The sequence below is a fragment of the Leptopilina heterotoma genome, unplaced genomic scaffold (assembly GCF_015476425.1).
Source record: "Leptopilina heterotoma isolate Lh14 unplaced genomic scaffold, ASM1547642v1 Lhet_145, whole genome shotgun sequence".
Classification (NCBI taxonomy): domain Eukaryota; kingdom Metazoa; phylum Arthropoda; class Insecta; order Hymenoptera; family Figitidae; genus Leptopilina; species Leptopilina heterotoma.
The window spans coordinates 955,495-980,668 of record NW_025110863.1 but is presented as its reverse complement, the minus strand read 5'-3'; the positions used below and the strand labels follow the sequence as shown (position 1 = coordinate 980,668).

The following is a 25,174-nucleotide window of genomic DNA, read 5'->3' as shown; positions in this document are numbered from 1 at the left end:
AATATAAATATTCATTAAGTCTATCATATCGCTCATGAATATCTGTAAATAATAAATTAGAAAAATTTGAACATTTTTTTATCCTGAAGTTATTTTTATCAAACAACCCGTTACCTCATAAATCTGTAGCTCATAGTAGCATGTAAATAATTTATCAAGTTTCTAATAAAATCAAAAAATTGTAAATAAACATAAACTTTCGCAATTAGGATTTTTATGATTTACCTCATGAGTAGGAGAACAATGAGGAGAACATATGAGAACTTATAAAGCTTCTCATATTATAATAAGTATCTTATAAAAAGTTGGTATTAATTTTGAGACAAATGATTTTGTTTTGTAATAGGTATATATTAAGAAAATGATTTTTCTCAGAATTCATGAAATTTCTTTTAAAACAATGTTCTGGTTGACGGAGAAAAGAAAGTAGAAAAAAGAAAATACAGTTTGAGTTGTGAAAACATCTGAGTTGGCAATCTTCCGGGATTTCATGATGCAGCAATATAGTGCGGGACTTTCTCGTATCAAATGCCGTAAATGTTTAGTATACCGCGCAGGTGTGGAAGTGCTGAAAAAAATCACGTCTGCATTTACATAAGCGCCGGAATAAACCACTCGACAGAAATCCCGACATAAACCTAAACAGGATTCCACCACGGGACACGGCGTCCGTTGAATACGCAATGGCCACAGCTATATATATGTATCTCTGCACCTACCACTGCTGAATACTTTTATTATTCCTTACTACCGTGATACCACGCGTTTATATATTTACTCTTGAAAATTTTTCACATAACCAAAATAAAAAGAATAAACACTGTACATTCATTCTCCAATTTTGTTTCACATTTTTAAAAAATTTCAAATACATAATTTCAAATAATATGTATAAAATTTTTTGAATTAGGAAAACTAATGTATGCCTGTGTAAATTAAAACAAATTTTGTGCATTAATTTAACAACGTAATTTAAGAAATAAATTGCTTGGACAAGTCTCTCATCCAGATGCTGAAAGAATGATGGTTATGCACAAGTGAGGAATCACAATGGCTTTAAAATCCTGACGAAATGATTCTTGAGGCATATTTACATTGTTCGCGAAGGAATAAAAAATGTACCCTTTTCGCATCATATTGATCTTTTCTTTACTCGCTGCCTTTCTCGAGTATAAGGTTAAATTTTTTTCTACATATTCTCAAAAAAATCCCGGTAAAATCGCCTTTTAAAACCAGCAATAAAAAAGAGGAGAATGTCCAATGTTAGATTTTAAAGGCCCAACTCGTGGCGACAGTTGGTATAACAGTATAACCCCCGCCCTGGTATAGCAACCTTATTTCTCTAATACTGAAATCCAAGCACGTCGACACCTTCGTACTCTTGAAAACATATCCCACTGGCTAGATTATTCTTAAATATTAGATTCTTCAACCCCAGCATCCCCATCATAACTGGATAATAATATTAAAACAATGAAATCTTATTTATTTATTTCTATTTTTAAACACTTCGAACCAATTTTGATTCTAAAAATTGATGGTGAAATGGTATTTCAATAGACAAAATTAAATTCATATTAAATAAATATAAAAATTATAAATTAAGAAAAATATAACTAAAAGAATAAATAAGGAAATAAATACTAAATAAAATTATTAAATTAAAATTATTTAATTAATTATTAAACTTTATAATAATAAACAAACATTAATTAAAATTGAAGGAAGTGAATTTATCATTCGGTGATTAAATATTAAATTTGAAGAAGTTAACAATTTTCCCGAATCAATCTACACAAATAAATTAAAATATCTTAAATAAATCTCGATAAGCTCATGGGCTTCAATGTATCGACAGCACAGCTGCCCTAATACAGAAACCTGCTTTAATTTGAAAAATATTTTCGAAATTAATTAATAATTTCAAAATTATCAAAGAACTCAGAAAAAACGGTAGCATGGTGGGATACGAGCCCACGACCTTTCTATTGCCGGTAGACTGCTATCCCACCATGCTACCGTTTTTTTCTGAGATCTTTGATAATTTTGAAATTATTAATTAATTTCGAAAATATTTTTCAAATTAAGCAGGTTTCTGTATTAGGGCAGCTGTGCTGTCGATACATTGAAGCCCATGAGCTTATTGAGATTTATTTAAGATATTTTAATTTATTTGTGTAGATTGATTCGGGAAAATTGTTAACTTCTTCAAATTTAATATTAATTAAAATTTGTAAGAACATTTAAGTAAAAATAAGAAAACATTATTACAGAATTAAAATTATGAAAAATGACATTTAATAGAAGAGATTACGTCAAGTTTCCTGTTACATATACCTATAGAAAAAAGATTGATTTTGCATTCTTTTCTTTAAAGCTAATTAATATTTTCAACGTTCTTAGACTCATTTTAATCGTTATTAAATGTAGGATTCAATTTGTGTATCAAATTTTTGGTAAATATTTTTCTTTATAATGTGCAAGCCGGGAAAATCGTATCATAAAACTTCGGAAAATTAAAAGATAATTTTGCAAGAAGAAAATAATTTTTTAAAATCAAATAAATAAATACACTATTATTATTTAACTGAGTATTAAACGTTGCTATTTTGAATTTTAAAAATGCAACTTCATTTTGGTAATCATCGATCCCGAAAAACCCAGGGTGAGTAATTTCATGCAATCGTCCACCTCGAAAACACCCGGAAAGTCATTTTCAGATAATTTTAATCAATTTTGAATACTGTTGATTTTGCTACTTTTATAAATTATTTTGGACTAACATTTCTTCCATTTTGGATCCGCCATCTTAAATTCTTAAGTTCGAAAGTACAACTATTTCGTTCATCTTTGTCATACATGAGACCAGTAAAAAATCTTATTGATGTGAAAAGCGTATGTCAAAAAAAGCTGCGATTTTTTTGGTATTCTTTGCATTTTAGACGCTATATTGGATTTCATGATTATCAAAATGCTTTTTTGATCCCGGATTTTGAAAGAGCGGATCTCAATATCCCCTAGTACGAAACCATTTTCAAAAGTCTAATCGTTTAGGATAAATATTTTTATCTTGAACTTCTGTCAAAAATTTTGAACATTAATTAATGAATTAATAGGTTAACTGTTGAAATGAGTGAACGGGTCCAGGGACTTATGTGGACCCTATGAATAAAAATGGAATTATTTTAAGGAATATTGAAGGGGTTCCATACTTTTGCCACATCCTGTACGTTAAGCATTTAATATCAAATTTGGGTGAATCTTGGGCTAATATTGGTTGACAGTTTGAGTCAATTTTTAGCAAATTTAGGGTAATGTCACCTTGAATGGACCGCCTAAGCTTTTTTCGAAATAATTCTTTATGAAAGCAAATTAATCGGAGGTTTCTATTCCAAGCTTTAGTTTAGATCCCTAGATAAGTGTTTATACCATACTAGCTTTAGTTTTTTTTATTTGGAAAAAAATTGACTTTAAAAAAATAGCTCATTTTTAAGGAATTAAAAAAGTGTAACCTTGAGTGGACCACTCCTAAAAAATTGCAAAAGTTATTCTAAATTCTTTTATGTATTTAATATTTCTGATGTATTAAAACAAAATTTATGCTTATACAGCTTCAGACCATGTATGTGTAGCAATTTTCGCAAGTGAAACCATTTTTAATAATTTTGGCACATATCATATCAATATCACAAAAAAATTAATAAAGAACATAAAACATAGTTTCAAACCAATTTATTGTCAATTTATATCCAAAAAATGGTAAACTGACATTAAAAATGTAAAAAACAGGAAGTTCACTCATGGTTACAAACAGTGGTCCACTTATGGTAACATGCAACTTTTCATGGCAGCCACCACAATTTGTTTTTTGAGTCAAAATTATCACTTAATTAAACTAAGACAATCAATTAAAATGTTAAAAGTAGTAGGAAAAAATAAGTAACCTTTTAAAACTTAAATTTTACACTACTTTTGCACTTCCGAATCACTTTACTTATTGTAAGATGAGCGACTTCTTTTTTGGTTTATGATCTTAAAAACGCGTTACATCAAACCGTACACGGAGAGACCCACATTTGTAAAAATTACTAAAAATGGTTGCAATGACCGGAAATAAGGGGACTTTTAGCATAATGTACTACAGAATTAGATAAATTTACAAAAGAAATAGATAAATTTGCTACATTGAAATAGCAAGTTTTAATATTTTGTGTAAGAGTTGTAAATGTAGCGAAAATTGATTATAGTTTTCTCTAATTTAAGTAGACAAAATCTGACAAATGAAAACATTTTCCACTAAAACCTACTATCCACTGTAGTAATTTTTGGTGAGCAAGTGTGGCTAGCGAGTGCAGTCATATGGCGCCTGCATTTCTATTGGTTGCTAACTTCGTCAATCTCCGTAAATGAGCCGATGACATCCGATCATTGACAGTGACTATGTTTCGCGTATATAAAATAAATTTGGATATTATCTACAATAATTAAATATAAAGTGAAACGTAGGTCGTTCGGTATCTCAGAAATTGACCATTATAAACTAATAAACTTTGCATTTATTCCTGTCCCAAGAACTATGTCTTATAATAAGTTGTTAAAAGTAAACTACTTTCTCGTAAGTACTGTAAATTTTCATCATTCAATATATAAGAAAACAAAGATGTATACTTTCAGTGAAATTCGTTGTCGTGCGTGCAGTTGTGTATTAGTGTATTAATTAACCGCGTCTATACATATAAGTGAAATAAACATGTGTGTGTCTTCAAATATTTATCCAACAAATATATAAGTGTGTGTGTGTGTCTGTGTATGTAAAAATCCTTCCAGTTTACCTCCATTAGTCAAGAATTGACGGGAAACCGGCGATAAAAATCCGTATTTTTTCTTTCACTCTTTCTCTCTGCATTTACAAACGACTATAGTACACGGAGAGAAATCTGTTGCTATTATTGCTTGCAGAATCTTTAAAAATTTTATATAATTTATAAATATAATTGTATATATTATTAAAACAAATGGTTTATGAAGATGTATCGATGGCGGGTTTCATTTTAAATCGGACAGATTCTCCACTTAGTATCACTAAATGCTATACGGAAATGAAATATGTTGTTGTTCACAAGAAATTAAGAGACACGTGTTTTGGAAAAAAATTTCCTTTGATGTTATCAATATTTGCAAGTTATAGACTTTTTATCAAAAATACTCCATTTTTTCATCAAATCTATATAACTTTGGCCTAATTAGACTATTAAGGCTTTCTTTGTAAATTCTAATGTGTTTTTTGCACTCTTTTATAATCCACAAGAATTTTTCAAAAATATTCAAAATTATCAAAATGGCGACGATTTTTTAAACAAATTGTAAAATTGATTATGTCAAAAACCCCGCACTTTTATATTTTTTGGAGATTTTTTATCAACGTCGTCTTGCTATTAGAAATATAATATGTGAAAATCAGATTCGCTGAACAGTAAAACAGTACACGGAAAAAAAAAGTTCACGAATCTCTCGTGAACTAGTATATCACTTTTGGATGGGACACAAAATTCTTGAAAATCAACAAACACAGTTCGTCAAAATTTCATCAACTCCTTCACTAGAAACATAGTACGGTTTCCGAACTTTTCGTCAAAGTTAACGAAAAATTCGTGAACTTTTAAAAAATGCTAAAAACAATAAAAAATAATTTCCAGACACTACTTTTTTATAGTACGAGGAACACTCATTATAAAATCAGCCAATGAGGAAACCAAACCATAAATAAAAATTATTATATTAAACAACTTTTAGTTAACTTTTAGTTAATAATTTTAATTAATTATTTTTTTAATTTTAAAAAAGAAAAACGAAAATATAAAAGTGTGAGGTCACCATCATTATAAAATTTAGCCAATGAGGAACACTCATTATAAAATCAGCTAATGAGGAAAAAGTTCTACACTTGAAGTTAGCTGCTTTGACATCAGTAAGTAATGTCACGATTATATCCAATCAAAGTAAAGGATTTTGAAAAAGAACCAATCAAGAAAAAGTTCTACACTTGAAGTTAGTCGATCTTACGCACCTCGTTTTTACGAAAGGATTTCACTTTATTTGATAACTTGACGCCTATTACGCATCCAACTACACAGAATACACAATTTTATCGCCATTAAAATTCGTAATTCGCTTCACGGGATTCGAACCTAGTACCTATACCCTATAACATAATATTTCTAACAACTAACCGCCACGGCTAAATCTAGATACACTGTCCTTCGACAAACGAAACGATTAGCTTTGTCTGCTGTAAAACTCAGGACCGTGCAAAGTAGAAGAAGTCCCTTATCGTAACTTTTAATTCATTTTATGAATTATTTGTTTCACAAAGGAAATTAGCAAACAAAAATATTCACTAAGTAATAAAAAACACTGATTCTAAATAATAACTTTCATCAAAGAATTTTCCCGAATGTAAACACCGATGACACCGACTGAATGATGAATGCTTGATCAGCCATATTTGATGCGCATTACGAACTGCGCATACTACTGACACTCGCGAGTTCACGATTTTTTCGTGAACTTGTACCTCTACTTTTGACGAACTACTCTTCATTAACAGTTCATCAAAAATTCATTAACTTTGTTTCAGTTTTTCGTTGACGTTCGCCATTTCTAATCAAAAGTGAATGAAAATTTTGAAATTTTGTGTCCCATCCAAAAGTGATATACTAGTTCACGAGAGATTCGTGAACTTTTTTTTCCGTGTAGATAACAATAAAAAATTAAAAAAAATATTTCTTATAAAAATCTATGTAAATTAAAAAAAAACATGCAACGAAGTTAATTTTAAATCAATATTAAAGATTTTTTTATATTTTAAACTTAATTTAAAAAGATTGTAATTTTAATAAAAACAATATATCTACATTCAAAATAAATTTTATTTACTGCAATGTCAGCTCTGTTATTGCAATTAATAATTATAAAATAATTATTAAGGATTGTAATTATAATAATAACAATAGCCAATCAAAATAAATGCCATTCTCTGCAATGTCATCTCTGATATTGAATTAAATTTATTTTGATTGTTTATTGTTTTTATTATAATTACAATCTTTTTGACCAGAACCGCAAAACACTAATTATTTATTGTAAATTCGAATGCAGAGGATTAAAATTGTTTAATAGAGTTTTTTAAAATATAAAAAAAACATTTAATATTGATTTAAAATTAATTTCATTGTATGTTTTTTTAATTTACATAGATTTTTATAAGAAATATTTTTTTAAATTTTTTATTGTTATCTACTGTTTTACTGTTCAGCGAATCTGATTTTCACATATTACATTTTTAATAGCAAGACGACGTTGATAAAAAATCTCCAAAAAATATAAAAGTGCGGGGTTTTTGACAAAATCAATTTTACAATTTTTTCAAAAAATCGTCGCCATTTTGATAATTTTAAATATTTTTGAAAAATTCTTGTAGATTATAAAAGAGTGCAAAAAACCCATTAGAATTTACAAAGAAAGCCTTAATAGTCTAATTAGGCCAAAGTTATATAGATTTGATGAAAAAAATGGAGTATTTTTGATAAAAAGTATATATAACTTTCAAATTCTGATAACTTCAAGGTACATTTTTTTTCTAAATCGAGAAAACACGTGTCTCTTAATTTCTTGTGAACAACAACATATTTCATCTGTAGCATTCCGTGATGTTAAGTGTAGAATCTGCCTGATTTGAAATGGTACCCGCCCTATTTTCTTATCAAAGTGAAAGCATTCCCTACAAGTCAGACACAAGAGCGAATGAGAATACAAATTTGATGAAGACAACTAGATAAAGAGATCTTACTGTTTTATCAGTATTTTTTTCTATCACCATATATATAATACAAGCAAGAAATGTTGTTCCTTTCTTTTTCGATATATATATATATATATATATATACATTACAAAAAGATATCGCCGCCGCTGTTCTTTGAGGGCAGTTTTGACCTGCACATCAAAATTTGACAAAGAATTCCCGCTACCCTCAAAATTTAGGTCAAGTTTGAGGGCAGCTTTGACATAGACGTCAAAATTTGTCAAATATTTTCCGCGCGCAGACTTAATGATGAGGTGAAGTTTGGCATCTGACCTAACAATGTAAGGTAATTTTAAAATTGTGTTTGCTCTTACACCTATCATTTTGACCTAATTTTGACGTTTTATTTTTACTCCCTCATTTAGTTACGTCATAATCTATGTGTAATTTGACTTTTATTTAACTACAACTTAAAAAGGGACAATAAAGGACAATAAACGTATCTATGATACGTCAAAATCTATTTAAAATTTAACGTCTTTTTAACCTATAGGTTAAAATGGGTCAAAATATATGTCAAAGTTTAATCTAATTTTTGGCATATAGATAAAAAAGGTCCATAACGATTGTTACATTACGTCAAAATCTATGTGTATTTTGTCATGTATTGTATGAAATTTATTAAGATGCATTGATATTAAGAAAAAATTACTTTAAATTTATAAAAATTAAAATAAATATAAAAATAGAAATAGGGGGTTGGCGCGCGAAGCGCGCAGGGGGCGAAGCCCCCCTAGTATATATATATATATATATATATATATATATATATATATACTGAAAAAAAGTGCTGTTGAATCAAATATCTCCATGCTATTGAATTCCCCGTCATTGATTCAATGACACATTTATTAATCGAAAAGTATATTGCTTAAAATGAAAAAATGAAACTGTTTAAATTAAAAGTACGGTACTGTAGAATTAATGAATATTGTGCAAATTGTTTCTATAGTTCATCTATACATAGCAACAGAATAATTTATTGCTTCTTTGACATTATTCATTTGAAGCATCTAATAGATAAATTTGAAAAAAAATGCATGTAAATTTAAATCAAATGAAAAATTGTTTGCTCTAAAGAAGCGCGCTCTGAAAACGAAAGCATATGCTTTCGTTTCAATGAGTGGTGCTATTGCGGACTGCATATAGCATATGCTATAAAAATAAGAACACTATGTTTTGAGACATTGACAGGTACTAAATTTATTGAAATACTTACCCACATATATTTATATGTTTATTAAACCTGTCGTTTTTGAGATTCCAATATAAAAAAGTATTATTTAAATTCTTTTAATTAATTAATGACTAGTTAAATATAAATTCCCTATATAAATTCCCTTATATACGCGAAAAATCTCGAGCACGGTATTTAACCACAAAGTAAGTGCCCAACGTTGAGAAGCGGATGTATTATATTGCAGCGCGGCGGTTCTCGTCTATCACGGAAGTTAAGCGTCGTTGGTCGCGGTTACTAAATGGATGGGTGACCGCTTGGGAATAGCCGTATTTTTCTGACTAAAAAAGATAAGTGTGTTTGAATGTGTATGTGTGTGTGTGTTTAGCCGTTGGAAAAAAATGAAAATAATAATAAAGATGTATATGTTAGTGTGAAAAATTGAAAAAAGATGTGTATAAAAAGTGTTGTGTTAAAGGTGTGAGAATTAATTATAGTATATAAAAAACATGTGAACAAAAATTCCCTTTTTTCAATTTATCGTTGGTATATATTTAACCACATAAAAGAATTGAATTAACAGTATGGTGTTATTCAATCGATAGCAACAACTAAAAAAATTAAGAGTACAAATTTTTGAATCATAAAAATGATGCTTTTAAATTTAAAAGTTATAGTCATTGACTCAAAAGCATATACTGTTAAATTAAAAAATTTTGTTTATTGATTCAAAAGGATTCACCTTCGAATTAACATAGTATGCTGTCAATTTGAGAAATATGCTTTTGTTTCAAAGAAAGTGATACTATCGAATCATTAGAATCGGTGCTTTCAAAACAACAGCATATACGTTAGGCAGCCCGTTATGACACTATTCAATGAATCAAACCCATAAGTCATTGATTCAACAGCATTTTTTTCTCCGTGTATATATATATATATATATATATATATATATTATTAAAAATGAAAAAATGTCACTTTTGGCGAAATCGGAACATTGAGCATCGACACCATAAAAAGCAATGCTCCCTCGTAAAGGGGTACGATAAGTACCACGATGTGAACTGAAATCGATCCACGATATAGAATCGAGTCCTATAAAAAAGAAGCATTAGAGTGAGGGTGCTTTTGTATAATGGTGTTATGATTTCCAGCAAAGATACGTGTTATGTTTTGATGATAACGTGGTACAAAACGCTAAACGCTCTTCACATTAGTCTCTTCCCCGCGAAACATCTACTTAAAAAAGTCCACTTTGGCCTGTTATACCGAAAAGTGGAAAAACGAATTTTTACTCAAACTCATTTAAAAATACGATTAAAATGACTTTAAAATTATACAAAATATTTAAAAGTTAAAAAAAATTTTTCAAAGTTTTAAAAAAATGATTAATATTAATCTTTAAAAAATTACAAAAGTTTCATTAAAATAATGTTCTAAAACTGGTTATGTATCATTGTGTCTATTTTAAAATAATTTAATAGGGTCAGTTGGGGTAAATAGAAACAGATTTGCTAAGTTTCACTAATTACATAAGTTTTTTTCTTTTAAATCCGAATACTTTCTGTTTTTTTGTGTACTGAGTTATTATTTCACTTCCGTGGAACAGTTTTATGGAGTAGTAGAAAATATGGGAATCATTAAAACGTAATAATCAATTGTTTCTATTTACCTCTAAATTTTTCAACTTTGCTAAAATTTAGGGGTAAATAGAAACAGTTTATTATTTCTTATAAAATTAAAAAAAAATCAATTTCAAGTATGGAAATGTTAAAAGATACAAAGAATTACATAAAAAATATTAGTTATAAAATAATCCATCCAAACTAATAAATAATAATGCATTACGTAAGTTTAACCCTTTAAGGCCCAGCGGTTTCGATCAAAATCACTTTTGACTTCAAACCTTCATAACTTTGACAAAAATTAAAATATTTTTGATTTCTAAACACCCAACACCCACAAATTTATTCCACTTTGTGAAAAAAATTTATAGTAGGGGAGACTGGGGTAAACCCGCTCACAGGGTAAACCCACTCACTAGCGATTTGACGCTATGAACTCAACTTAAGATGGAGATATTTGTACTGTGAATAGTACTTAACATTCTATTTATATTAACGAACTTTCGTTAAGTTTCATGAATTTAACATAGAATCAGAGACGATCAAATGTTTTTGGAGGAGTCAGAAAAATACGTTTTTTGGATTTTTAAGTTTTTCGATCATTATTTTTGAGTCTTAATTTATTTGGCAAATTTTTTTTGTTGCTATTGGATGTCCTTCTTCGAAGAACATATATAGTTTTTTCTCATTTCAAAAAGATTTAATTAAATTTTTTCTGAAATGTGAGGAATACACTCGGGGTAAAGTCGCTCACTTAGTTTTAAATTAAAAATTTAGAATAAAATAATTTCACGTATTATGTTTTAACAATAACAAAATTTATGACTTGTTAAAACCAAAATTGTAACTACATTTCACTTTCTCTTAATAAAATATAACATTTTTTTAATCGATAATTGTAATTCATGAAACCTATATTCATTATTTATTAAACCAATTTGTTGTTTATAGAATTGTTTATAGAACTCATAGTTTATCAATAATAAATCATACTTAAGATGGGAATAAGACGAATTTTAATATTTAAAAATTATAACTGTTCCGTCTTGAAAAGATAAAGTGAGCGGATTTACCCTGGAAAATTGTGATTTTGAAATTTGGTATAGGTTTATTAAAAAGTTTCTCTAAATAAAACTAAAAAAGATAAATTAAAAACTTTTTTTTTTTAGTAGAAATCATAAGCTTTCAAATGATATAAATTAACTTGAATTTAGAGAATAATTTCCTAGATTTTTACCTATCTGAAAAAAAGTGAGCGGGTTTACCCCAGTCTCCCCTATAATAAGGAATTAGGGGAGAGTGGGGCAAGACGGGGTACTTAAGGTTTAAAGCGCAAAAAAACGAAAATTATCGAATATATACTTTATTATTATTTTTAATTATCATCTTTGGGAATCAGTCTTTCGTAAAAAAGGCGTACAAAAGCCATCTGTTTCTTAAAAAAGCTTATAATTAACCCGTGTGGAAATTGAATCTGGGCGCTTGCCGTGCTATGTCCGGGGAGCCCAACTACAAGCTAGCCCCTGACCAGAAACCTAACTTTGTCATGGCTAACTCGGGCTATTTCCACACGGGAATAATATTGAAAAAATTGCCTTCATTTGAGTCTAAATAATAACCATTACAATAGAGACAAGGTGCATTTTCCACTTTACCATCGCTAATTGATGATTTAACCTGACAAGCTTTTTTCTTTTTGGTCACTCTTATTTTATTCAGTCTTGATTTTAGTAATTTTTTTAACTTCTCTTATTTTTTGCTTAATTTGTAAACCCCGTCTTGCCCCACTCTCCCCTACCTCATCTTGCCCGCACCTACGAAATTGAATAAAACGATTAATTACTACAATTTACGATTCAACAAAGAAAAAAAAACATATGCTTCCCTTCTTCTGTAACCCTTGACAGTTAGAAAAAAATTTATACAGTTCATTAACTGTTATTATTAAATAATAAACGCCTCCTAAAAAAAGTGAAAAAATGACAAGAAAATCGTCGAAAACAGTTTTTTTAGTCAAACAGATAAAAGATTTGTTCTCATGGCTGTTAGGTTTTATAAACAAGAAACTATCGTCTCGATGCAGTATTATGTAAAATATATGTAATCGCGATTGGTTAATTCGTTTGTTAAATAAGGCCGGTACCCCGTCTTACCCGCTACCCCGTCCTGCCCCACTCTTCCCTAACAATTTTTTATTTCTAACAATAATAAAAAAAAGAATGTTTATGGCAAGATTTACAACAAAATTTCAAAATCAAAAATTAAATAAGGCTAAGCTAATGAAAATAACTACTTGAGGGTTTTTGAGGTTGCCGATTACAAATCCGATGTCAGTTTTTCAAAATAAAAATGTAGGTCAAAAAAATGAAGAAAAGTGCACTTTTCTAAAAAAAAGTCGGGGTTTAAAGCCAAAAGATAAAACACATTACACAAATAAAGGTTTGTTCTCTCTTTTGCTCTTCTATTCTTTCTCATTCTCATATAATGCTGAAAATATAGTGTTGCAGTTTGATAGAAACAATTTTCTCGCTTTCTATTATAAGAAATATTTTTATTTATTTATTTATTTATTTAACAAGTATACGGGACAAGCCCTTTCGTACATAGTACTCTTACAATCTAAAAGTTGCAACCGCACACGGAAAAGTTTTGGGGCGAGCAACTCTATTTGCTCTAGTAACGCTGCGCAACTTCACTTTGGTGCAGCAATAGTCGCAAAAAGATAGCGCAGCAGGCCAGCATTGGACGAGCTGCTCTACCAGTCGTGTATCTACCACTGACTTTCAGCGCAGCTCGTCCAACACTGGGTGAGCAGCGTTCCCAGTAGAGAGAGAAGCTCACCCATTTACAAGTCGATATGCCTTCTCTCTTTTAGGAAACCTTCTCTACGCGCGGAGAACGCAGCTCGCCCGAAAACTTTTCCGTGCAACTTATATTATACAATATTAACTGCGTAATCAACGCTAGGTAGTTTTAACTCAAAAGTCTAAAATAAACCTTCGCAATAAAGAGGTGAATCTTAAGAAGTTACTATAAAAAAAGTCAACAATATTTGACTATTACTAATATTATTATTATTATTATTATTATTTTTTTTTTTTTTGCTTAGGGAATTTTGGGAAATCTGCCTACAGATACCTTGGATTCCGCACTCCAAGGTTATGTGGGGTTGGTGTGATAAAACAAAAGAAAATATAAAAAAGAAAAATAAATATATAAAATAGTAAATTTAATAAACTGGCGACCTACTGCCAGCCCGACCAACTAAAACCCGTAACCCTTCTTCTGGAGCCCTTTAACCTCCCTCGGAACTGTCGTAAGACTTTAGCCTTCGAGGGTGGCGCTCCAACTCTGTCGCTAATGCGACTTTCTGCTTTTCTCTGCGGTTATCCTGCGTTAATAGTTAAAAATTTAAAACTATTTCAATATAAAGCGGAATTAACAGCACAACAATAATTAAAAATAACAAATGTGTAATTAAGTGTAAAAAGTCAGAAGATAAAATTATAAACGGATATATAAAAAAAAGAAAAAATAAACGCGTATAAAATATTGAAAACATAAAACTGTACAAAGATGAATAAAAAAACACAAACAATTAAAAAATGTATAAGGACAAATAAATCACAAAATAAATTAATAAAAAACAAACGAAAAAAATTAAAAGCTGTTTAAATTACGCTTTTTAGCGGCCGTCGAGATCCTTCCTCGACATAACCGAGATTATGAAGTTCTCGACTTGCCGCCAATTCTCTTCCGACTGGGTCATCAGCGATACCATGTTCTCCGGTGTAACTTGACTGTTTACACCTTCGAACATGGCCCGCCTCTCCAAGTCCCAATTCTTGCATGAGAAGAGGGTGTGCTCCGCGTTGTCCTCAGGGAACTGGCAATATGCACACACCTCGTTCTCGCGTAATTTAAAGCGACACAGGTACGAGTTAAAACACCCGTAACCTGTGAACGCCTGAGTCAAGTAATAGGAAACCTGACCGTGTTTCCTATTTATCCAGGTGGCGAGTGCCGGGATAAGGCGATAAGTCCATCGACCTTTCTCCTCACCATCCCATCTTTCTTGCCATCTTTCTATGAGCCTGTGCCTCGCTTCTTTGCGGATCAGGCCCTTGCTTGGTCTTAATTCCTCATCCAAGGAACTTCTTTCTTTAGAAAAGAGAAACATTTCTTCCCTTTCCCTCGCCAAAAGATCTGCTGGCGGGACACTTGCAAGGACCTGCACAGCACTCGTAGATACCGTCTTATATGCAGAGATGATACGCGTTGTTATCGATCTCTGCGCCGACAGTATCTTTTCACAGATGGTAACACATCTTTTGCTCCTCAGGGATGGGGCCCATGCTGGTGCTGCGTAGAGCATTTTAGCATGGGCGACACTCGCCACCAGTCTTCTTTTTTGTTCACGGGGTCCGCCAACATTTGGCATTAACCGTGAAAGATTAGCCGCACACTCGATCGCCTTATTTGACGCCGTAGCCATGTAGTGGTGGAAGTTTAACCTTCCATCCAACTCCACACCAAGGTATTTAATTTGTTTACTCCACTTGACCTCGAATCCGTCTATCACGATTCGTGGGAGCTCATAACCACGTCTGTCTGTGACCAGCAGTGCCTCGGTCTTTTCCAGGGCCATTTCAAGACCTCTGGTATCCAGCCAGCTTTTTGCTAATCGCAGACATTCGTTCACCAATGTCCCAAGAGCCTCCTCACTCTCGGCAGTGCACACGAACAACGCGTCGTCCGCAAAGCCGATGATCATCGCACCTTCGGGCAGATCCATTCTCAGAAAATCATCGTAAGATACATTCCATACAAATGGACCCACCCTCGAGCCTTGAGGAGCCCCACGCTGCATCTCTTCCCTGAGAGTGCAGGTGTCTCCCTCATATATAACCCACCTGTCGCTAAGATAATTATCCATTATCCGCAACAAGTAGGGCGGCATGTTTTTCTTTTCCATCGACTCGATGAGATCTTTCCATCTAGCGGAATTAAACGCGTTGCGTATGTCAATTGCTACCAACGCGCAGAAGCTCTTCTTTTTCCCAGGTCCCAATTTGTTTTTTCCTGCTTTGGCTTTGTCCACAACTGCCTGGATGGCATCAACTGTGGACTTGCCTTTACGGAAACCAAATTGGTGATCTGATAGACGATTCTCTTCGGTCAAGTGGCTTTGCATTCTCTGCAGAACCATATCCTCTAGAAGTTTACCCATCGTATCTAGCAGGCATATAGGCTTGTATGATGAGACTTTATCTAGAGGTTTTTCGCCTTTCCTCAGGAGGACTAACCTCTGTCGCTTCCAGTCGCGGAAGAACTCTCCTCTCTCAAGGCAAAGATTGAAGCATCGAAGCAGAATCTGGGGTGAAGTGTCGATTACCAACTTTAGGATCTCGTTACTTATCCCATCGATTCCAGGCGCCTTGCCTGTTTTCAATCTTTTGCCTGCTTTGTGCAATTCGCTAAGTGTGAAGAGTTCTTCCTCTCCGACTTTGCAAGAACTCCAGTCCCTTCTAAGGTATGGTTCTGCAGGAGGAAACAAAGAACTTATTATCTTTCTGACCCAATCGGGATTGTCCAGGCCGGGGGTCTTTTGCCTCGTCACTAATTTCTTAGTCACGATTTTAAAAGCCAGACCCCATGGGTCCTTATCGACTTCCTCGATTAGGTCCTTCCAGCTACGGCGTCGCGACTTACGGATCTCTTTCTTGAGGTTCTTTTTCGCCTCCTTGAAAGCCACTTTTAGCAAGGGATCTCCCTTAGATCGGGTGTATGTCCTTCTTGCTTTGAGGCATTCCTTTCTCAAGGAGGCCAGCTTTTCTGACCACCAGTGCAAGGATTTTTTCCTTGGAAAGGCTCCTTTGCGACGTGGCATCGACGCATTGCAAGCGGTGAAGATTATATTTCGCACCGCTCGCACCTCTACATTTAGACTTTTCGGCCTCCTCACCCAACCAGAATCCTCAATTAAGATAGATTCTTCTAGGGACCGGCTGAACTTCTCCTTGTTGAGTTTCTTAATGTTCCACGAGGAGGTTTTGCGACTAGGAGCTTCCTGTCTTTTTCCTCCTCGTGTGTCTCCCATTGAGACTGAGAACTCAATGTACTGGTGGTCACTTGCGGTATATTCCTCAGAGACCCGCCAGTCGCTTATGCGGCTAAATATATTAGACGATGCGATCGTTAGATCTATAATCGATCCGATCGCACCTCGTCTAAACGTCCATGTTTTTCCCCGGTTTACAACTAATAAATCGTTCTTGGAGATCATTTCTCCAATCATAATTCCTCTCTTGTCGAGCCTCGTCTCACCCCACTCTGGCGACTTTGCATTAAAATCGCCAGTGATGATGACATCCAGCTTGGATTCTATGAGGCTCGATTCTAGGTCTTCTATATTGGCTTCGAAGGTGGTCAGCGGGTCGTTGGGTGAGAAGTAGCAGCTATACATACGTATATTAGCCACCTCTATCCACACAAACCCGCTGCTTGTCTCCAAGAACTTGTCAACCCGCAATTCTGGGTTGCACAGCTTGATGGCGGCTCTCTTCGCCTTATCCTGATACCAAGGTGCGAGGTCGCTTCCTTGATACTGCTCACTGCAGAACAGGATATCGACCTCATTTTCTCTAGCTGTTTGCATCAGGAGCACCTGTGCATCCTTACTTGTATGCAGGTTGACTTGAAGGAGCTTTAGGGATTTGCCCTTTTAAGTTTCTCTAGTTCCTCCTTGTAAACCGGGCAGGAAATTCTTCCAGGGATATGGTTGACTTCCGTTTTTCCCAAATCTGTACACGTAATGCACTTTGGCTTGTCGCCAGTACAACTCTTGGCGAAATGTCCCGCTTCGCCGCATCTCCGACAGTTTTTTGTTCTGTCGGGGCTCTTGCAAATTCGGATCACGTGTCCATAGGCCAGGCACTTTTGAAATCTTGTCACTTCTAAGTGCGTTCGGATGGATGCGTTTATCCAACCAATACGCACTTTGCCTAGCTTAAGCACACTCTCGCTGTCCGTTTCACTCAAGCGTACTAGTGCCACTTTCGTACCACCAAAACGTGTCAGAACTCTGCAAGTCACATCTAATTCGGGCTTTTGCAACTTGTCCTTTAAGACGGTTAAAACGTCCGCCTCTGAAGTTGTTTCATCGAGTTCCCGAATTTCGAGGGTCTTTTTACTGACAAGAGCCGTAACCTCGGCCTTGTCCTGAAGGACGGAGGTAAGTTTCTCAGCGAACTTTGAAGTTTCACCCCCCTTTTTGACCACAACAAGAACCTCCTTTTTAAGAGTTCTCCTAATTTTCACAATCTCGGTGCCAGTTTCCTCTGGCTTTACCGAAGTTGTTGCCAGTTTTATAAGATCATAATAGGTCTCTGGATTCCGGGCCGAAATTTTTATTGCTTCCGTGGTTCTAATTTTGGTTTGCAGTAGGGTTTGCCTTGGTCTCCTTGCTCTTAACCCTCTTACCCTTGGGAGTGGTCACAGTAGAATCAGTCTCCGGACCTTCATACTCTCTAGGGCGCTTCTTTGGGTCGATGGGCTTGCTCTCGCCAGATGTGGCGCGCGACATCGATCTAGGAATTTCAGGATTCGACTTTGGTTTGCTTGGGCTAATGAAGGGCCTAGGTATAAAACGCAGGTTACTGCGAAGCACCTCGTGCACCTTCCCCAATTCCACCATTCCATCCTGAACATCCTTGCTAATGTTTCTTTGTTTCCTGCAAGCACGCCACATGCTGTCAAGTATTTTTGGGATCAGATCGACCTGTTCTAAGACATTTTCTTCGAATCTGCTAAGTCCCACATCCTCAGAATTTTTGCTTTGGCTCCCTCCAAAATCCTTGGAGCCGTCTGCACCGACTACCGGGGCTTCAACCCGATCAGAATCGGTGACGGGATTACCCTCATTTGAGGTACCCGCTTGGAGTATAATATCTAAATTTTTGTCCATTTCATTTTTTTATTCTTGTCCCGTGTCGAGGGACAATCGGGCCTTAACAGGGTACTACCATCTGGCCAGGATGGACCCTGAATCGCCTCCGTTAGTTACATAGACGTTATAGCATTGCCGGAGCATTGATGCGACGTCTATGATATCCAAGGGCACGTGAACATGTATGTTCGGACGTGGAGGTCGATGTGTCTCTCCAAGATAGCAGGAAGTTTCCGCAAAGGGAGTGCATCCCGGTATCTCTTCACAGAGTTTACCCTCTTATTATTATTATTATTAATATTTCTACTTAATCTTGTTACAAAAGAGTAATATCCGTAGTTAATATTGTTGAAATTATTCTGTTTCTATCTTCCCCGAATTTCCAGTTGTTAGGGGTAAATAGAAACAGTCTCCTATATTTAATTAAAGTTTGCAAAATGAAAAAATCAAAGTTAATTTTTGTTGTAGTATTAATAAGAGATAATTATAAATTTTAATATGAATTTTTAGTTAATTTTTTTCTAAATGCGAGTCAAAAAAGTGAAAGGATGTCTTCTTTGATTTTTAATTTTTTATGCAATAGGAAATATTTTTGTATATACTGCTGCTAATTGACAAACGGAAAATGGTAAAATACTTAGAACCTGTTAGGGGTTATCTAAGGTTCGAGGTTTAAGGCCGTAATTATTTTTAAAATTTTTTATTTAACTAAAATACAGGCAAACCTCTCTACGGCGGAAAGCAATTAGCCGATTCCGCCTTAGAGAGGTTTGTTAAAATGCTATTAGTGAGTATCAACCATTTTAAATCATATGATCTTTAAATATGAAATAGAAGTTTTGATCATTTATTAATAACCTTATTTAAAAACATGTATTAAAAATCATTGAATTCTTGCAAAGAATTTTGTCAAAAAATTTAAAAATAATTGAATTCCTTAGAAGAATTTTATTATTTATGAAAATAATCGAATTCTTACGAAAAATTTAATTAAAATTTATAAAAATCATCATTAAATTCTTTTGGAGAATATCTTCAAACTTTTTCAAATAAATGGAGTTTCTCTAATAGTTATAATTGAAAATTTTGAAAGTAATTGAGATATACAAAGAATTTTTTCAACTTTTTAAAATAATCGTGTCTGTTAATAATTTTAAATATTTTGATTTTTAAAGTTTATTAAAATTGTATTGAAAATAATTGAATTCCTCAGGAGAATTTTATTATTTATAAAAAATAATTTAATTTTTGCGATGAATTTTAAATATAATTATTTTTTTAAAAATTACTTTGATTTGGTTTTCTATTTATTTTATCATTTTTATGTTCATTTTTTATAATATATAAAATATATCACACAATAAACAAAAATTATAAATTAAATATAAATTATATAATTTCAATAAAAAAACATCTGTATAAAAATTACAATTTGTAACTTTTCGGCCCTGAATTTCATGGCACTCACACAGTCACAACTCTCACTGATATGAACCCTTCTACATCTACCTGGCAAGTTTCCGCCGTATAGAAGTCCGCCGTAGAGAGGTTTGCCTGTAACTACTGTTTCTATTTACCCTAACTGACCCTAAATAATATTTAATTTTTTTTATTTTTAAATACGTAAAATACGTTACTGTATTTAGAGTACCTAATATTTAAATTTGTAAATTTGAGAAAAAGATGCATTGAAATACAGTACAATCCGTTTATAATGACTCCGCTTACATTGACGAACCGCTTGAAGTGACATTATTTTGATGAAAAGTTTGGTCTTGTAACAATTTCAATGTTATTAAGTCTGCTTATAATGACATTGCTTATAGTGACATACCGCTTATATTGAAGTTTATATTGAAATATTTTAGTTAGTCACACTGCTTATAATGACGAAGCCATAATTACTTATTTGTTTTCAGATTCATTTTATTATAAAAATACTTTAGTCTTACTTTATTGACAATGCAAAAAACTCAGTTTAAACCCACAGTAACGATTAAGTTGTACGTATATGATCAATAATCTTTCGTTAGTCTTGCACAAAAATGCCTCATCATCCCAAAGCTTTCAAAATTTAGGCTCTAGATCTTAAAAGGACACTTTTACTATTTAAAATCAATGCTGTATGTGCCCTTTTATGATCTGGAGCCTCAATTGAAGAAAAAGGTGCAATTATATTAAATATATTTATATAATAATAATAATAATAATAATAATAATAATAATAATAATAATATTATTATTTATCATATTTTAGTTCGGTATACACTTTTCCTTCTTCTAACATTGAAGATAGTGACTTTAGTAAAAATAAAGGAAAATTTATAACAATTAGCCACATCTCAAGAGATATAATTTTAACAAAACTAAAGTCATTAGATGTTAATAAAGGGGCAGGACCTGACGAAATTCCCCCTTTTCTCTTGAAGTCGTGCTGCTTATCATTTGTTGAACCACTTTACATTTTATTTAATTGGTCTCTTTCTTGTGGTATCTTTCCGAACATATGGAAACGTGGTATTGTTGTTCCAGTGCATAAAGACGGAAGTAAAAAAGATGTGACCAATTAGCGTCCAATAACCTTGTTGAGTACTATTGCAAAAATATTTGAGAGTATAGTTCATGATGAACTATATGTACAGGTAGAGTCATTAATTGTTGATGAGCAGCACGGTTTCATGAGACGTAGATCGGTTTTATCAAATCTAACGATTTTTTCAACTTATGTACTTGAGAGTTTAGATAGGGGGTCACAAGTTGATGTTGTTTATACTGATTTTGCCAAAGCGTTTGACAAGATAGATCATGGCATTCTACTGGTGAAGCTCAGAGCCCTTGGTTTCTCAGAAAATTTAATTGAATGGATTGCAAGTTATCTTAAAGATAGAACACTAGTGGTCCGAGTTGAGCATGAATACTCTGATGTTTTTTTCCAAACTTCTGGAGTCCCTCAGGGTTCAAACTTGGGGCCGTTACTATTTGTTCTGTTTATAAATTATATAAATTTTGTTTTTAAATTTAGTCAGTTTCTGTTGTTTGCGGACGATTTAAAATTATATTTGTCAATAACTAATGAAAGTGATTACATGCAGTTGCAATATGATTTAAATCAGTTACAATTGTGGTGTAAGAAGAATAAACTATTTTTAAATTTGAATAAATGTAAAGTTATAACATTTTCTACCTCTTTGACACCCTTAAAGCAGAATTATATTATCGATGGTATTGTATTTTCAAGAGTGTTAACGGTTTGTGACCTTGGAATACAGATTAATAACTCATTTTCTTTCACTGACCACATTATGAATGTAATTAATAAAGCTACAAGGGTTTTGGGCTTTGTCATTAGAAATGCTAGAAACTTCCGTAACATTAGAGTATTGAGAATATTGTATTTTGCGCTTGTAAGGCCTATTCTAGAATTTGCGTCAACGTTGTGGAGGCCTTATCAGGATTATCTTATTGATAGTATTGAACGTGTACAAAATAGATTTCTTCGTTTTATGGCTAAACAAAATAATGTACCATTTAACTATTATAATCATGATTATACAACTTTGAGGGCTATGTTTAATGTTCCTTTGTTATCTCAGCGATTTTTATACGCAGATTTATTATTTATGTTCAAAGTTCTAAATGGTGTAATCAATTGTTCAAATTTGTTGAGTCTCTTCGGATTCTATGTGCCTCCTAGACCAAGTAGACATTCGCAATTATTTCTGATTCCTATTATTAGAACCGATTATCAGGGCAATTCTGTGGTAAATAGATTGCGTAAGCTGACCAATCACTATAATTCTAATATTGACTTTTTTGGTGTCTCACTAATTAAATTCATAGTGGATTTGCGAAAAACTGTATTTGATGGTAACAATGATTATGATGCAGCCAGATAATTTGATTTTATACAATATTTAGAATTATGTATACTTTAGTACTTTGTACGATTGGGCATTTATTTGTCCGTATGCTTTTTGAATAAATAAATAAATAAATAAATAATCTATAGATTGGAAAATGGAGAATCTAACTCACCACTTGCAAAAGAATTTGGTGTTGGGCATTCCACTATTTCCATGATTTCCAAGAATAAAAACAATGTTGAGAATTCATTTAATTCAAATGTTCTAAAATCGAAGCGAATTCGGAAATCAATTAGTGACTTTTTATAATAAGTTTTCAATATTTTATGAATGACAGGTGTGAATACATATTATTAAATTTGAAATGTCTTACGTGATTGTTTTACTAAAGAATTTTATATTATTCGTTTATTGTGACTACCGCTTTGTATGACAAAATTACTCTGCCCCTTCAATGTCATTATAAGCGGATTCTACTGTAGCTTAAAATAGATGCTAACACGGGAAAAAGGAACTGTAATGAGAATAATTTAAACTTAAAAATAAAGTCTTGTCTCTTTTTTTTAAAAAATATTTCAAGCATTTAATATTATAGAACATTTAATAAATTTATATTTATTTGGTCACCAGTTTCAATTGGTGCAATATTTTTTTAATAATAATCGTATATTCCTTCTTTCTGTCCACATCTTATAAAAGTTAGTCTTTTGTGCATACTTTTGTTTTTCGTCAAGTTTTTATATAGATTATATTAGTATAATATAAAACTAAAAATATTTATCTAAAATTATTTTTAATAAATAAGGACCTAAGTTGTTTTAAAATTTGTTTCTCAATAATGAGATTTAATTTTTAATGAAAATTCCGAAAGCACTTCAAGTTGAATTTTATAAGTTCTGACATCTCATTGAACTCTTTCCAGACATGTTGACTTTTTATTTTTTGTTGTTTTTTATTTGTTTTTAAATTGAACTGAAATTTTAGCATTTAAAGGAGCTCGATAATTGCAGGATGAAGGGTGGTTTCGCAACTTGTTTTTATTTTCTTAGCAATTTCCGCGACAGAGCAGAACGGAAAGCGATCTTAAAGAGAATTAGCACGCTTTAGTGTCCCGCCTACTTTACTTGTCGGAATTTCTACTCCCTACCACAGCATATTTCTTGATAAACTTGAATCTCCGACGACGAAAGAAAACAAAATAAATAAAAATGGCATTTTTTTACTTCGCCAGAATACCCTGGGAACGGTATTCTAAATTTATTAGTATAATTTTTGATCCTTTTTGGGAATATGGTCAGATTATTCTTAAAATGTTACTAGTATTTTTAAAATAAAAATAGTGTTTTCATTTTAAAGATAAGAAATAATAGTAATTTAAAAATGGAAGAAAATAAGAAAGTTAAGTACCTAAGATAAAATAACTCTTGGATTAATGTTTTACTTCAACTACTAACAATTATATTATCAATAATGAATAATGGAAAAATTAATTAATTCAATAGCGGGAAATGCTCTAAGTTCAATAACAAGAATGTTAATTATTTTTGCAGATTTTGCGTCGGTGACAGATTCTACTTGTGTGACAATAAAATACTTTGTGAATACGACTACGAGGAGAGGCTTGTCTTTGCAAATTTGGCCCTTCATCCACCGCCCAATGCAACGATGGCTCATATTAAAAGACAAGTTAGTCATCTCCAACCACCTGTAAGTTATTTAAACATCCACACGCACACAAAACATTTCTTTCCTTCAAAATTTCCAACCGAAATTCCTTTCCAAATATTATTTTTTATCGCAAAGAAGAGCTATGTTTATTTGAATGATTAATTTACTTTTGTAAAAATATTTAAATCTGGTTACAATGAAAAATAAAACTGCATTGATTACAACTTGGCCCTAAAGTGGCGTTAGTAGGGAAAAAATTGTATTTGAATTCAATTACAATTAACAATTTCAAATGGGCGTGTTTCATTACAGATTTGGAACATATGTTTCTCTTTACGGACATGATAGTAGTCCTTGATCAGACATTGCTCGCACATTACAAAAAACACACATCTTAAGATAAGTTTTTTTACAGTATTTTATAATAGGAAATAATTTATTCAGAATAAATGAAGCATTATTTCTTAACGGAGATGACGAATTTTAAACAGATAGTAATTGTTAGAAGGGTAGTCACAGCAGATTAAGCGGATTTTATGAATCTCGATTTACGAGAATTCCTGGTATTTTAGAGACATGATCAGTTTTCCTTGATGGAGAAAGAGAATGCTGAAACTTCTAAGACTCATCACGACGTAACCCCTTAAGGTGGGTTAAAGTGGCAGGTTCTGACCCTCTCGACAACAAAGGAGTCTCCAGAGGCTTCGAGCTATGCTTTACTGTACTGCCAACGTCTTACGAGTAGGATATCGCGTGTCCTTATTAATTAAGCTCGCCCACTAAGCAAGCCCTGTCGCATGCCTTAACGATCCATAGTTTCTTGATGAGCAACAGTCTTGATATAAGGCGTAAATAAGTGCAACTTTCTTAATCGCTAAAATCTCTATAAAATTAATTTACACAACTAATTTTACAATTTTGTTTATATAATTGGGGATTTATTTCTAATTCTTTATTTTCATTTTAAGGAGGAATGGGACATAGAATATGACAAAAATATGACGTTTAGAGAAAATGTATATTTTGAA

At 32.5% G+C, this 25,174-nt stretch overlaps 1 protein-coding gene across 2 annotated transcripts in view; it reads left to right on the top strand.

Annotated features, from left to right (window-relative positions):
• The window catches only part of LOC122498304 (LIM domain only protein 3-like), a 373,628-nt gene that overhangs the window by 227,651 nt on the left and 120,803 nt on the right, over nucleotides 1–25,174 (top strand). Inside the window, exon 4 of one of the 2 annotated variants that reach the window (XM_043605988.1) lies at nucleotides 24,029–24,164. In XM_043605988.1, coding sequence (XP_043461923.1) covers nucleotides 24,029–24,164 — 136 coding nt within the window. Of the gene's footprint in view, nucleotides 1–24,028; nucleotides 24,186–25,174 lie in introns of both variants that reach the window. The other variant, XM_043605987.1, reaches the window with a different exon arrangement.